At 40.6% G+C, this 16856-nt stretch overlaps 1 protein-coding gene across 2 annotated transcripts in view; it reads left to right on the top strand.

The window, feature by feature from the left end:
* Positions 1–16856, top strand: part of LRP11 (LDL receptor related protein 11) — a 58016-nt gene that overhangs the window by 15844 nt on the left and 25316 nt on the right. For both annotated transcript variants that reach the window (XM_033939914.1, XM_033939913.1), the window contains exon 3: positions 5364–5505. In XM_033939914.1, the coding sequence (XP_033795805.1) occupies positions 5364–5505 (142 nt within the window). The remainder of the gene's footprint in view (positions 1–5363; positions 5506–16856) is intronic.

Here is a 16856-nt window from a genome sequence, read left to right as displayed (position 1 = left end):
ACACAATTGATCATGAGCTATTACTAACTAGGCTCCAGTCAATTGGTATCACAGACCAAGTTCTATCTTGGTTTCACTCTTACTTTTCTGATCGTTCTTCATCTGTTTTTTTCAATAATTCAACTTCCAATACTTTCCCCTCTTCAAACGGTGTCCCACAAGGTTCTATACTTTCTCCTCTTCTATTTAATATATTTCTTGCACCTTTGTTAACTTTATGTCAATCTATCGGCTTTAATGTCTTCGCTTATGCCGACGATATCCAACTCCTGCACCCCATTGATACCAATAATCCTTCTGACATATCAGTAATCAATACAAAATTAGAACAAATACATAATTGGTTAAACAATAATAAACTTGCATTGAATATCTCTAAATCTAATGTACTACTTTTTCCCTGGAAGGATAACCCCAAACTAAGCCTCCCAATTTCTATTAAGGGTCATCCTTTACAAGAGGTAAACAATATTAAAATACTCGGAGTTACTTTCGATCACTCTCTCTCCTTCCATGACCATATTAGTAATGTTATAAAGTCCTCATTCTTCAGGCTTCGACAAATCCGCTCTGTATCACAGTTCCTTAATGCCAATTCTCTAAACATCCTCATTCATTCACTTGTCATTTCAAAGATAGATTACTGTAATGCCCTGTTCAAAGGTATAGCACAAAAGGAAATAAAACGCTTACAGATAATACAAAATACATCCATTAAACTTATCTATAAAGTAAAAAAATTTGATCACGTAACGCCGCTCCTTAAGGAAGCCCATTGGCTTCCGGTGGGTCATCGAATAATATATAAACTCTGCTTGCTCACCTTTAAATCACTTCTCTATAAAACTCCGGCTTTCATTCACAAACTGCTAATCCCTTATACAGCTAATAGAACTTTAAGATCTGCCGCACAGCATCTTCTAACGATTCCATCGCTAAAAATAATAAATACGCGTCGTCAGTTTATTTTTTCAGTCACTGCACCCCAGACTTGGAATTCTCTACCGAGCTTTATAAGGGAAGAATCTAATTTAGGAAAATTTAAATGTAAACTAAAAACATTCCTGTTTAATGACGCATTCATAAACTAACTATGCTTCTAAGTGTCTTTTTAAATAATCATGAGAATCTCATAAAGTTTTCTTTCAAGTCTCATTTCCAATTTTACTCTCCTACTAAATTTTATCTTTTTAAAATTATTATCATTATCCCTCCCTTATGTGCTTTCCCTTTATGTATATTCTTCTTTATTTAAAATGTAACTTCTTCCCCATATTTTCCTTTTGTCTCCAGTTTCGTCAAATTTGTTTTTTAACCTTGTTAGTATTATCTTCTATGATTTTGTTTTTACATTGTAATTTTATCATATTGTACATCGCTTCAAATTTAGATGAAGCGATTAATCAAAAACATATTAAACTTGAAACTAGGTGCCTATCACTTTGAGGTAGGCGTCAACACCAAGGTGCCTACCAGCAAGTAGGCATGGTTAGAGGTGGATACGGGATGGATCTGGGGCTGCTTTGACTTAGTTTGCCAAGAAATGCACCTAAGGCCTCAAAGCCTACAGGGCACCACTAGGTGCAATTCTAGAGATGGCACTTAGTGGATGATTGACAATCATGCCTAATGGCGCCTACAAGTTGGTGCGTCTTCTTTCAAAAATGTGCAAATTTTAAGGGCTTTGCTCTTGTGATGAAAAAATGTCCTTACAAAAATAAAATATTCCTGGGAATGACGAGGGAAACAAAACAAAATGAACATTTTCCAGCTGCCCATTCTTTGAAGTCAGTAAGATTGTGCATTGGTAAGACAGAAGACAGCTAAAGTATGTGACTTGCACATGACACAGGCGGAGGAGGAGAGCAACAGAGGGCTTGATGGAGGAACTGTATCGGCTTGCACTAGGCAGCTAGGGAACAAGACTTCGTTGTGTCGAGCTTATCATCTGACCTGGGGCTGTTCCAAACACAAGATTGTTTGTCCACCTGTACACTGGAGATATTGTCCTGTATAACAAACATCCCTTTCTGTTGCCACAGTATAGAAGTTTACTGTCAAAGTTCATCCCTAGCAGCAGATAAGAGTCACATTCGGAACCAGTTCATGAAGAAAAATGTTTTAAAAAATAGAAGAGCCACAGTAGCTTCCACAGTAGTTTCACGTATCAGATTGACTATATGTATACTGCCCATTGAGAAGACCATTCTGAGCGATTTACAAAATGTAATCATAATACTAAGAAAACAGGAAAAGTTACAGGCAGTGCGGATGGTGAAGTGGAGCTCCTCCCATCAGCCCTATAATAGAATGAGTGAAAAGCAGGAAGATTTTTGACTAGCTTGTACTGCCAGGTTTTGAGGGGTTTGGGGGTCATGGGTTTGGGGGGTGCCAGCAGAAGAGAGTGGGGTTCCAGCAGGAGGGAGTGGGTAACTTTCCTGCTGCAGACAGTATAGTGGTGGGGGGGAGTGGGTTCGGGGGTGGCAGCGGGAGGGAATGGGCATCCCTCCTGCCGGCAGACTTGCAGTGGGGTTTGGGGGTTCCCTGCTGCTGCAGCTCAGCTGATCGTGGCAGGGAGATTCCCTTGCCACGATCAGCTCAGCAGCAAAGCAGTTCTCTAAACGGCATCTGTGACATGGACGCCGGTTAGAGAATTGGTGTGGTTAGGCGGGGTTAGGCGTCCGTTAGGACAGTCATGATTCTATACAGCACGCATGTGTGCAGTTCTCAAAAGCCGCTTAGGTGGCTGCTGAGTCCGGGCTTCCTATGCAGAATCAAGCCCAAAGTGCCTGATTGGTGCATGTTGTATAAAAATAATAGGTGCTTACTTTCCTTTATAGCAGGGATCTCAAAGTCCCTCTTTGAGGGCCGCAATCCAGTTGGGTTTTCAGGATTTCCCCAATGAATAGGCATTGAAAGCAGTGCATGCACATAGATCTCATGCATATTCATTGGGGAAATCCTGAAAACCCAACTGGATTGCAGCCCTCAAGGAGGGACTTTGAGACCCCTGCGTAGTTTATAGCAAGGTTCTCAACCCAATCCTCGGAACACACCAAGTCAATCACATTTTCCAGATACCCTCAATGAATATGCATGAGGTAGATTTGCTTAAAGTGGAGGCAATGTTTGCAGATTTATCTCATGCATATTCATTGTAGATATTCTAAAAACCTGATTGGCCTGGTGTGCCCCTAGGACTGGGTTGAGAACCCCTACTTTCTAGGTTAGAAACATAGCCGATGAAATACAGTGCATGCTTGTAATTTAAGCGCACTTCACAACAGCACCAATTGTATACCCCAGAGTTTCTAATACAAATATAATCCAAGCCACCTCAGGGTTTCATTTCAACTCATTATTCTGTTCAGAAGTTCAGCGGTGCCATTCAGGGCTTAATACATTTCATTGCCCCGAGATTCACGCACCAATATCATCATTAGTCCATTAAAAAAAAAAATCAAAACATAATCCTACCTTCTCATAAAGTTAATTAATATTTCCCCTTCTTCTAGCAAGAAATAAAATTGCACTTAGCTTATTAGTAGTCCAATCGGCTACATACAAGTATATGCCACATATTTCGCTTCAAAGGCTCAATCAAGGATATACCCCTTTCCTTGCTGAGTACACCATTAACCTCAGCTCTTTTTGGACCAAAATCTTTCCAGATAAAAATAAGGTTAATGGCACATTTTGCAAAAAAAGGGTGTAAACTAGATAAAAGCCTTTTTTGGCAAAACATGTGGCATGTTGGATGTCTATCCCCCCGGTCGATTGGACACTAAAAAGATAAGCTAATTGCAATTTTATTGCTTACTATAAGAAGGGAACAGATTAATTAAACTTTAGGCCCCTTTTATCAAGGTGCACTAGAGGTTTTAAGTGCATGCCAGCACGGTAAATGCTCTGACACTCATAGAATTCCTATAAGCGTCAGAGCACTTACCTCACAGGCCCACGCTAAAAACCTCTAGCGCAAGGCTAATGATGATGTTGGCGCGTGAATCTCAGGGCAGTGAAATTTATTGAGCCCGGAGTGGCACTGATGAAGTCCTGAACAGAATATTGAGTTGAAATGAAACCTTGAGTGCTGGTGTAAGTGCTCCTGCCTAAATGCCAGAGATACACATGTAACACACCTGTAACATACAGTTATATATCTTTTGTGAATCCTGCCCAGAATCTGCCTATTTGTATACTAAAGCGCTACATGTTTTCACAAAATGTCAAATAGACGCCCTTTTGGTATCTTTGCACTAATGTTCTCACATATCCATATACGAGGGCTGTTCAAAAAGTATCCGACCTTAATTTTTCTTGCGTAAACAATTAAAGCTAGGGAGGCGTAGTTTGGTGCACGTATATAAGCGACCCTAATGCGCATGCTTGAATTTTTTTCCGCCTTCAGAAGTTGTCAGTTGTCGGCAGACCGCCGATGAGTGAGGAAGTGTGAGTGCCGGCCGATTTTCATTTTTGATAAAATGACAGAAAAAGTTGAACAACATTACTTCAATAAATTTTGTGTAAAGCTTGGCGATTCCCAAGTGGAAACGATCCGCAAGATTCAACAGGCCTTCAGGGACGAAGCAATAGGCACCACACAGATAAAGGGATGGTACAACCGCTTCAGAGATGGCCGCACATCAGTGGAGAGTGAAGCACGTTCTGGTAGGCCCTCAACATCCAGAAATGAAACTGTCATTGACCAAGTGAGGACCCTGGTGATGCAGGATTGTCGAGTCATGATCAGAGAACTTGCAGACGAGTGGAGCATCAGCGTTGGATCCGTTCATTCCATTTTGACTGAGGATTTGGGCTTCAGGAGAATTTTAGCGAAGTTTGTGCCAAAGCTACTAACGATCGAGCAGAAGCATCTCCGTTTGGAGATCACACAGGACATGCTGGATACTGTGAACAGTGATCCCAACTTCCTCAGCGCAGTGATCACTGGCAATGAGTCCTGGGTTTATGGGTACGACCCTGAAAGGGACCAGATTTCAATCAGGAGAAGACATCATGCAGAATGCGACAGACCAGTTGTGAGCAATCTCAAAAGAGGCATTCCAACGCTGCTTCCGACAGTGGCAGAACCGTTGGAAGAAGTGTGTGGCAGCCCAAGGGGACTACTTTGAAGGAGATTAGTATAAGATTGTTGTATCTGAATACGAGTATTTTTTATGAATAAAGGTCTGATACTTTTTGAACAATCCTCATATAGGCTACTATAATGCACATTTACAAGCATAGTAGGTGCGTAAACAATAGCATCTATTTATAGTGTTACCCCCCTCCCCCCTTCTTCCAGTAGCTAGACTGAAGTTATCACATTAAGCAATGTATTGATTTTTATTTTCGCTTAGGTGCCACAACCAGGAACATTGCAGCTGTCTCAGCTACAAAAGGGGGTGTACACATTCCAGCTGACTGTGACCGACACATCTGGCCAAAGGAGCTCTGACAATATCACTGTCACTGTCCTTCCTGCGAAGCACAGCGGAACAGGTGAGAAACTGGAAGTTCAAGAAAAGGAAAGCAAGAGCGTAAGAATGTAAAAATTGCTTAATTGGGTCAAACTGAGGTTCCATTAAACCCAGTATCCTCTATTCAGCGGTGGCCAGTGCAGATTACAAGTACCTGCCGAGCTCCAAAACACAGCAGGATTCCATGCAACTTAATCTCTTTGATTTTGAAGTTTTTCCTTCTGTTGAGCCTTTTACGCATCTGTAGTATTGAATTTATTGTATTATCTATTCCCTCCTCCTTCTCTTTATATAGGTAAATGTAAGTAATTATTTCTTTCACAGGTACTAGTTTGTGAGCCCGTTGGGATAGAGAGGGAAATTCAAAGTACCTGATTAGGTATTTGGCCATTACTTAGGTCAATTTAATTGTTTTTTTAAACCGCTCCAAATCCTTTGGGAGATTTAGCAATATGTAAGATCACATTAAGGGGTCTGTTTATTAAGGTGCGCTAACCGATTTAGTGTGCACAAAAGATTAGTGTGCGCTAAATACTAATATGCCCAAAGGAATATAATGGATGTTTTAGCATTTAGCGCGCCCTAATCTTCATCGCATGTAAAAGGACCTCTAAATTAAATTAGTCTCAGGTATTTGTCCAGGCCATTTTTTTTTTTAAATCCTAGCTATATTTACTACTTTTACCAATTGTTTCAGAGCTTACCTACTATAGGCCCTCTTTCACTAAGCTACAGTAGAGGTTGCTACTGTGACCCAGGGCGCTAAATGCTCGATGCTGCTCCAATGCTCATAGGAATTCTATAAATGTTAGAGCAGCGTTGGAGCGTTTAGCACTCTGGGCCATAGTAGAAGTCTTTACCGTGGCTTGGTAAAGGGGGCAGATAGGTTGAGTTCAAAAAATATTTTCTCCTATTTGTTTTAAATGTGCTACTATGTAACTTCATTGAGTGTCCCTTAGTCTTTGTACTTTTTGAAAGAGTAAACCATCGATTCACATTTACCTATTCCACTCCTGGATTTTATAGATCTCTACCTTTTTCCCCCCTCAACTACCTCATCTCCAAGCTCTTTAGCATCTCCTCATATAAGAGTTGTTCCATCCTCTTCATCATGTTGTTTGCCCTTCTTTGTATCTTTTCCAGATCCACTTCTTCTTTTTGAGACGTGATGACCAGAACTGCATACAGTACTCAAGATGCAGTCTTACCATGGAGCAATATAGAGGCGATATGATATATTCTGTTGTATTCTCTGTTCCTGTGCTAGTAATTCCTCTTTCATTTTTTGGACACTGCTGCATACTGAGCAGAAGGTTTCAGCATATTTTCCACAATCACACCTAAATCCTCTTCCTTAGTGGTGAAACCTAGCATCATGTAGCTATAATGTGGGTTCTTCTTTCCAATGTTCATCACTTTTGACTGATGCCCAGTCTTCTGTGTCCAAGGGTCCTCCTGCAAATTCACACAGTTGAGATGCAATTTAATAACTTTGAATACTTTTGTGGCATCTGAAAATTTGCTCACTTCATTTGTTGTTCTCATTTCCAGATCAATTATTATGTTAAAAAGCAGTCCCAGTAAAGATGAAATCTACATCCTGTTCCTTAGTGTGCTTCACTATTCACTTTCAACCACTGAGACAACTGGCCATTTAACCCTACTCTCTGTTTTCTAACTTTTAACCAGTTCCCAGTCCAGAGTAGAACACTGCCTCCTAACCAATGGCTTTTTAATTTTCTCATGAGAGATTTTGTCCAAAGTTTTCTGAAAATCTAGATTGGCTTCATCCAGCTCACCTTTATTCACGTTTATTTAAGCTTTCAAAAAAATGTAGCAAAAAGTGAGGCAAGACTTCCCTTGTCTGAGTTCATGTTTATTTTGCCACCATTTTTTGTGCATTGAGACACGAGTCAGCATGTCCGTTCTTGAAAGCTCACGATCGGAGATCACACCCTGAGGCAGCATTATGTGGAACGCTGCCACCATTGGTGTTCCAACCGAGCTCTCAAACAAAAGATACATTTTGAGTCACTTTCGGTGATGGTTTTGAGTCATTTTGCATTTTAAAAGTGTGACCTAGCCTTCAATTTCACTATCTATTCATCTATTTATTTATAACACAATATAGAGCCATAGCAGTCCCCATGGGAGGTTTTTATGCTGATTAGGTTCCCCGCCTGAACACCTTAGCCACTGTTGTGGCGGTGGGAGGGCTTTTCCTGAGGCTTTTCCTCTCCGTGGGGGCTCTTTTAGCTCATATTGCAGTATGTTTGCCTTCCACTATATCATTGTGAAAGTGTTTATCGTTGACATATTTTGTCCCATTAAACCAGGTTTGTGTATGGGTTCAGTAATTTTGTTTTTATTTATAGATTTTATCATTTTGCCCAGCACTTATATTGTACGTACTGGTCTGTAGTTTCCCTTATCGCCCCTTGAATCCTTTTGAAAATTAGCGTTATTTTGGGCATCTTCCAATATTTAGGTACCATGGATGATTTTAATAATGGGTTACAGAGAAGAATATAAGATTTGCCGCTTCTGGGTCAGACCAGCGGTCCATCGTGCCCAGCAGTCCGCTCATGCAGCGACCCTTAGGTCAAAGACCAGTGCCCTATTCTGTGTATGTTCTGGTCCAGCAGGAACCTATCTAACATTTCTTGACTCCCTAGAGAGTGCTTTCCCCTATAATAGCCTCTGAAAGAGCGTTCCAGATTTCTACCACTCTCTGGGTGAAGAAGAACTTCCTTACATTTGTATAGAATCTATCCCCTTTTAACTTTAACGAGTGCCCTCTTGTTCTCTTCACCTCGGAGAGGGTGAACAATAGTATGTCTGCAATGTCATTGGTTGTATGCCACCCAGTTCAGGTGATTTGCTGCTCATTAATTTGTCAGTTTGGCTTTCTGCATTTTCAACATTCACCAAGATTTCTTTTAGTTCCAGTGTCTAATTGCCCTTCAATACAATTTCTGGCACAAGAAGCTCTCATACAATCCACAAAGCCACTGGAAGGGCCTGCAGACCTTAGAAACAGAGGCAATATACCAGGCTCCCCCAAAAAATGAGAAACGTCCACAAAGCATACCAGATAGAGCCAGTTCCTGGAAACAGAAGTGAAAAGTTCAAATGCTTTATTTCAAATTTCAAACTACACCAACAAAACACTGGAGCCTAGACAAGGGGTGGGCAACTCCGATCCCCGAGGGCCAGAATCCAGTTGGGTTTTCAGGATTTCCCCAATGAATATGCATTGAAAGCAGTGCATGCAAATAGATCTTATGCATATTCATTGGGGAAATCCTGAAAACCCAACTGGATTCCAGCCCTGAAGGACCGGAGTTGCCCACTCCTGGCCTAAACCCTTTTAATACGGGTCGTGTTTTGGCAAATTTAGCCTTCCTCAGGGGTCCTAAGAAGGTACAGTAATCAAATACACAAAAGAAAAAGACTAAATAATAAAAACATGAACATAAAAACTTGATAACACATTTCAGTAATACTACATAAGATACATGAAAACATAAAAAATAACACATTGCAATAATACTACATAAGATACATAGAAATATGAAATCTGATATAATATGCATCTAACAAACCTTACATAAAAAAATGTGTAATCAATTATAATGTATACATAAAAAAAACTTTAAAACTTACAATTATGTTAATTAACATATGAAATCTGAAAAGATGTGAACACTACAGAAATTGTAAATGTGATGTGAATAAGCCAGTATAGTTAGAATACAAATGAACAAAAGTAGTGAAAATGGAAGGGGGGAAGAGAAACAGGGGGAAGGAAGAGGGGAAAAGGAGAGGAGGAAGGGAAAAAAGGAAAGAGGGAAAGAAGGAGGAACAAGGTGGTGGAAAGGGAGGGGAGAAAATAAAGAAGGGAAAAAGAAAAAAGGAGAAGGGAAAAAGAGGAAAAGAGGGGAGAGTGTAAAAAAAGGGGAGGAGGAAAGGAAAGGAGGGGGAGGGAAAGGGAAATTGGCGCATATAAAAGTGCAATGAGCTTCAAAAGTAAGAAAAAGAAACCATGCATAGTGGGCATAGAAGGCAAAAATCAACGCCTGTGTCACGTCATGAGCATTGGACACTTAGAAATAATAATTACAAAAGCACCTGCATCGTGCAATGATTACAAGTAGCTCTCATACATCAACCTCAGTAAAGGCCAAGCAAAGAACCTACTTATTTTCACTACTATGGTCTTGCCCTCCCTAAGGTTCCTTTAACTTCTTGATGATCTAACAATCCAGCTGACACCTGATTCTAAGGTAAATGAAAACGTTTTTGCTATGAGTTTGTGTCTCTGCAAGAAACTTATTTTCAAAGTCACTTTAGCCTTCTTTATCAATGCCCTGCATCTAATTTGCCAGTGCTTAAATTGCTTCCTGTTTTCTTCATTTGGTTCTTTTTCCTTTTTTTTATAGCTTTATCACCTCACCTTTTAACCATACTGTTATTGTGCCTTCCTACTACCTTTTTTATACATGAAATACAATTAGTCTGGGCTTCCAAGATAGTGTTTTTAAACAACTGTAGCTTTAAAAAAATATATATTTTTTTATAGATTTTACAGCATTACAAGCCAATTATACTTGATCAGATAAATAGAATAAGTTCACAAGAAAACATAAATCACATGATAAAATATAAAAATGTAAATATATCAATTGACCTTAACCTTTTTTAATTTAATATTTATTTATTTGAAAATCATAACAAGCAATACACTTGTGCAGGTAGCATAAACAAAGAAATTTTCCAAGCATTTAATTTTACAATGAAACAATTCGGTTCTTCTTAGACCCCAATTCAAAGACCATAGTGGGGGAGGGGTCCTTTTACTTGATACTATAAAGGTAAGAAAATAATCAAGAATTGGCTTAGCATGAACAGCTCTCATATATAATAAAGTCCACTTATTCCTTGATGAGTTGACCTTAACCTTTACATAGCTCTCAATATGGGAGGATCCATTTAGAAATCGGAGAGATTATTAATGCTGTGTTTTACTAAGCAGTGTAAGAGCATTTTACTGCAGGCTGGCGAGGTAAATGCACCAATGCTCATAGGAATTCAATGAGTGTCAGAGCATTTACATCACCGGCCCGCTGTAAAATGCTCTTATGCTACTTAGTAAAAGGAGCTTAAGATAGAAATAAGAAAAAGGGAAAAAAAGCTTATCTGGTGATTTTATTCATATACCCAAAGCTTTTTTGCTAACCATTTTCTTCATTTTAACATAGTTGCCCCTTTTGAACGTTAAATATTACTATAGTAGATTTTCTTAGGCTTTCTTTTACTAAGGTGCGCTAACCGATTAGCGCACGCTAAACACTAATGCGTGCATGTTAATCTCTGGGCGCGTTAGCGTTTAGCATGCGCTAATTCGATTAGCGCTCGCAAATCGGTTAGCGCACCTTAGTAAAGGAGGGGGTTAATGTCTTCATTCCAGAGGAAGGGCTGTGGCTCTCTGGTTGAGCTGCTGCTTTGCACCTAGAGGTTGAACGATCAAATCCCAGTGCTGCTCCTTGTGACCCAGGGCAAGTCACTTAAGGGCAAATTCTATAAGAAGCGCCCAAAAGTTAGGCACCGATATAGGCACTGATCAGTGCCATTCAAGTAAAATTGGGTGCTGTTTAGTAAATCGCACTGAGCGGCACCTATTTTGGAGGCACCCATTAAATAGGCCAGCTCTAGGCACAACTAAAATTTAGGCGCCCATGCGAGCGCTTAAGCACGCTTAAGAGCTGTGATTCTGTAAGAAGGTGCCTAACACGTAGCCACGCCCACACCTAACATGCATAGCGCCTAAATTTTTAGAAGCGCCTTGTTATAGAATCGCGCTTTCTTGATAGGTGCCAATGTTTCAGTCAGCGCTGATTAAAAAGCTTAATTGAGCTTGTTATTCAATTTAGATAGGCGCCTATCTAGTTGGGCGTCTCCGAAATAGGTGCCTAACTTTAGGCGCTGGTTACAGAATTTGGGCCTTAATCCTCCAGTGCCCACCACTTTGAATGTAAGTTATAAAATGCCAAAGCAACAAAAAAGGCAGTAGACAAGTCCCCATTCCCTTTCTTCTGTATATCACATTTGATCATGGCATGATCACTATTACAAAGCAGCTCCAAAATCATTACCTCTTCTACCAAGACCTGCATTCCGGTAAAGATATAGCTCCTTCACTTGTTGGTTCTTAAACCAGCAGCTCTACAAAGCAGTCATTCATTTCATCTAGGAACATTACCACTTCAGCATTTTCTGATGAGACATTTATACAGTCAGTACTGGAGTAATTGGAATCATTTATTGTTATAATATTGCCAAATTTGCCTACTTTCCTAATTTCTGCTAACATTTCATCAACCATCCGTTCTGGCCTAGTGGATGGTAGTATAGCTCTATTGGTATTCTTTCACTTCATTCATGTAATTTACAGCAGTGTTCTTCAACCACCGGTCCATTGACCAGTGCCGGTCCACAGGGCTAACACTTGCATCAGGCCCAAAACAGTGTTCTTCAACCGCAGGTCCACGGTGCGATCGATGCGGCGTTATCTTCGAGCCAGCTCCCTCTTCCTAACTGATTCAGTGCACAAAGCCTAAGGGCATCCTGCGCCTGAACCGGAAGCCTTCTCTCTGACGTTGCCCCGTGTTCTTCAACCCCCGGTCCATGGACCGATGCCACAGAATAATTCTTTTATTTCTGCCGGTCCATAGGTGTAAAAAGGTTGAAAAACACTGATTTACAGTATATCCATAAGGATACCACATTGCTGATTCCTGCTGAATTTTTATTCTGTTAGACTCAATTCCCTGTTTAACATATTACACTACCACCCCTCCAGTTTGATCCACCCTATCACTGCAATAATATGTACATTGATAACACAGTGGTCCATTGGTTATCCTTCTAACAAGTCTCTGAGGTGCCTATTTTTTCTACCTCTTCATTTAGTGGAAATTATATTTTAACATTCACAGCCTATTATTTTAAGCTTCTAGCATTTGTATGCAGATATTTTAAAAATTTTAATTTGTATCTAAATGCTGCTTGTCAGTTAAAAGGGATAATTTGCAATCTTTAAAGGCTCCTGATTTACTCTTGTCTTTTCTGCAACTTCTTCATCTTATCCATATTCAATTCCAAATTATTTTCTTCCAACCAGAGTGCAATTATAGATAGACAATTTTGAATCACAGTAAGATCTAAGGTTAGTGGGGCAATTTACCACAAGCAGTATATCATCTGCATAATACGGATTCCACATTCTTGTATAATTGTAAGTCAGGGAGCAATATTGAATAAAATTGGTGAAAGGGCTGAACCTTGTAGAAGTCCAAATGAGCAGGGAAAACAGCTGGATAATAAACGAGAAAAGAGATTGCCAACCTTGAGAAGCTTCCATGTGCAAAACTGATTCGTTAGAACTTACGGCTTCTTCCTAAGGCTCATGGGACACTTATGGCTTAGTTGTGCTTGAGTTTTGATTTTGCTAATTTCTTTGATTGTAGCGGTGTTTGAGATGCTATTTTTCCACCCAGGTCCAGAGAGGCACATGATGGATTAAAGAAGAGTACTGTGCAGTGACATATGAGCGTGCTTGTGCTTCTGCTGCAAATCCATTTCTACTACTTAGCCCCATCAGTCCATTGCAATATGATTGTAGTATTTTAATTTTCAAAATAGTAATACTGCAGCTCCAAATCTCAGTGCTTTCCAACAGAGTACATGCTCATGATATTACATTACATTACATTACATCAGGGATTTCTATTCCGCCTTTACCTTGCGGTTCAAGGCGGCTTACAAAAGATTTATAAAACGGGGTTACAGTGTAGGAATCGAAGATACATTAGAGTGGTAGTTAGGTAAATTCGAGGTAAGGATAATTACAGTTTACAGTAAAATTGTGTACATGGAGGTAAAATTAGGTGATGTTAGGGCTGATTTAGGAGTTTCTTAAAAAGTATTGTTTTTATTTCTTTTCTGAATGTCTTGTAGTCTGATGTGGTCATCAGTAGGTTGGAGATTCGGGTATCCAATTTTGCGGCTTGAGTGGCTAGGAGGCCATCGTGAAGCTTTGATCTTTTTACTTCATTGATTGGGGGAGGCATGAATGGGGAGTGCGCTTTTCTGTGTCTGAGTGTGGATGCCCGGTTGAGGCGGTTATTCAGGTAGGAAGGACTGTCTCCGTTTAGGGATTTAAATAGCATGCAGTAGAATTTGAATTGTATTCTTCCTTGGATTGATATTGTAGCCTCTTCATCTCAGTAATGAAACCAAATTACTTTTCCCTGAAGCAATGTGTTCCATCATGATGAGGAGAGTGATCAAAGTGATTTTCTCATATAAACAGCATTATATTCTCACTAGTTTTTTAGCCCGTTACATTAACGGGTGCTAAACTTAGGCATTTCTTTCTTTCTCTCTGCCCCCTGTCTGTCTGTCTTTTTTTCTTTCTTTCTTTCTCTCTGCCCCTGTCTGTCTGTCTTTTTTTCTTTCTTTCTCTCTGGCCCCTGTCTGTCTGTCTTTTTTTCTTTCTTTCTCTCTGGCCCCTATCTGTCTGTCTTTTTTTCTTTCTTTCTCTCTGGCCCCTGTCTGTCTTCCCTGCTCCCTTATTTTACCTCCCCCATGTCCAGCAGCACCCCTTTCCTGTTCCCCCTGTCCAGCAGTAGCCCTTCTCCATTCCTTTTACCCCTTCTCTGTTCCTTTTACCTCCCCCCTGTCCAGTAGTACTACCCCTTCTCCCTTACCTGCTCACTGTCCAGCATCCGCTAGGCTGGGCAGCCTCTGGGCTTTTGCTAGGCTGGCCCACTTTGCATTATCGAAGTAGGCCGGCCTAGCAAATGCCCCGCGGCTGCTGCCGCTAATGGTCTGGGGATGAGAAGGAGAGGCGTCGTCAGAAGTCAGCCGGCATCTGAGATCGTGGCAGGAACGTGGCAGGGAAACCGCCGCACATGTCGCAAACCGCCAAAGGCTCCTACTGCGCATGCGGCGACATGGAGCCATGGATGAGGGATCACGGCCGCACAAAGTTTCAACTGCGCATGCACGCTAAGGATTTTATTATAGCGGATACATTCTACACATTGAAGCCCCTGTTTACTAATACTTATGCTTAAACATCTCTGTCTGTAAAGGTGCTAATGCTGGTTTAAGCACAGAGCTCCATCACCTTCTGTCTTTCTCTTTGTTATGACCTTTATCTAGATGAGGTTAAGCAGTCAACATAATTGATATTTTAGTGCTAATGCTTTTATTTCTCACTATGTCAAAAAATGACAGGGAAAAAGGAAATCCAATGAAATCCAACAATAGAGAGTGAAAATATTCAACATATATAGCAAAAAAACACTTCCCTTTATAGATGATAATGAAAACTTTTTGTAATACCAGCTCTACATATGATAGGAATAGCTCAGAAACATGAAGGGGCACAACAGAGGGTGTAAACCCCCAGCCACCTCGCCACCCAATCATTGCGTAATCCTTACATGTTTTTGGGAAATTGAGGGCTCCTTTTACTAAGGTGCGCTAGCATTTTTAGCACACGCACAAGATTAGTGCGCGCTAGCTGAAAAATTACCGCCTGCTTAAAAGGAAGCGGCAGCAGCTAGCGCGCGCTAAAACCGCTAGCGCACCTTTGTAAAAGGAGCCCTGAGAGTTTCACTATTATTCATTTTTGAAAAGTAGAAAATAAGCTCAGAAGTATGAAGGATTACGCAATGATTGGGTGGCGAGATGGCTGGGGGTTTACACCCTCTGTTGAGCCCCTTCATGTTTCTGAGCTATTCCTATCATGTAAAGCTGGTATTACAAAAAGTTTTCATTATCATCTATAAAGGGAAGTGTTTTGTGCTATATTTATTTCTCACTAAGGGCTCCTTTTATCAAGCCGCGCTAGCGGTTTAACGCTCGTAATACTGCGCGCTAAACTGCTGGCCACGCTAGCCGCTAACGCCTCCCTTGAGCAGGCGGTAGTTTTTAGGCCAGCGCGGGGGTTAACGCGTGATGAGACGTCACATACGTTAACCCCGCTGGCGCGGCTTGATAAAAGGAGCCCTAAGCATTAGGCAATAGAGTCTTCAGCAAGGCTAGGTGCTCTAACCATATTGAGAATAGGCCGTCTCAGGGGAGCAGTCAGGTTGCAGAAGGAAATCTACAAAAAAGCAAGAAGTGAAGCACACTTTCCCGCAGAGGAGAGAATCCTGCATTCACCGTGGGCCTCATCTGGGGCAGCCTCCTTGGAGCGGCTGGGGCATGGGCAGTGTGTCTGGGAGGGAATGCATGGATGGGAGAACATCGCAGGGGAGGAGACATAGGCATCCTGGGACTGTCAGCCAAGTCTCTTCCCTGAAGAAGCCCTTTCTGGAAACGTCAATCGCTCCTCCTAAACTTACTTGCTCCACTTCATCACTGACGCTGAAACCGTGGATTGAAGACAAAGTTTTATTTTATTTTTCTTTCCAGCTTATGATTTATCTTTAATCTTATCTATTGTTTTGCCTTTTGTCTTTGTTTTGTTCTATTTCTATCATTTAAATTTCTCCAGAATTCTACTGTTTAACGGCTCCCCCTTCTGCTTCTATTCCTTTCTCTCCTCTCTTCTACCTTCCAAAGTATTTAGATCAATGCTGTCTTGTTAAAATGTTTATTTTATTTTTATTTTTCCTCTAACTCTACTTTTCACTTCTCTATTACCCTCCAGGTACTTTAGTTAAATTGTGAGCCTTCGGGACAGTAAGGGAATTTTTCAAGTACCTTTCCTATTTCTAATCTTAATGTATATTTTCTGTAAACCGCTTAGAACCTAACGGATGTAGCGGTATATAAGAAATAAATTACATTACTATGGAACAGGGGTCAAAAAAGGGGTCAAAAAAAGGACACAACACAGCCATGTTTCAGCTGGTCAGCCTGTGTCTGGAGTTTTATGTTATTTATAACCCACTTTTCCCAAAGCGGCTCACAAAGTAGACCTTACATAATAAAAATACATGTAAAAACACAAACAAAATAAGCAACCGGCACTTACACCAAAGCAGATGCCTTAATGCCCATATTTCATATGACAAAATAAATGTCGCTTCAATAACTTCTTTAACTCATCAAGATTACATTGCTTTCTAATGTACACGGGTAATAAATTCCATTCTTGGGGTCCCCTACAGGAAAACATAGTTATGTGTGAGGTATTCAGTCTCAATTCCCTTACAGATGGCACAGACATAAGCCAAGGGACATAAGTCTGAATAGTGCCTACCAAACATGCAGGAGCCAACCATTGACACACAAATATACCATCACAAGCAGTCTGAAGTATATACGATCTTCCAACTTCAACAAGTATAGCTT

Source organism: Geotrypetes seraphini, chromosome 3 (assembly GCF_902459505.1).
Source record: "Geotrypetes seraphini chromosome 3, aGeoSer1.1, whole genome shotgun sequence".
NCBI lineage: Eukaryota > Metazoa > Chordata > Amphibia > Gymnophiona > Dermophiidae > Geotrypetes > Geotrypetes seraphini.
The sequence above is the reverse complement of the archived record's forward strand: the minus strand, read 5'-3'. Positions and strand labels throughout refer to the sequence as shown.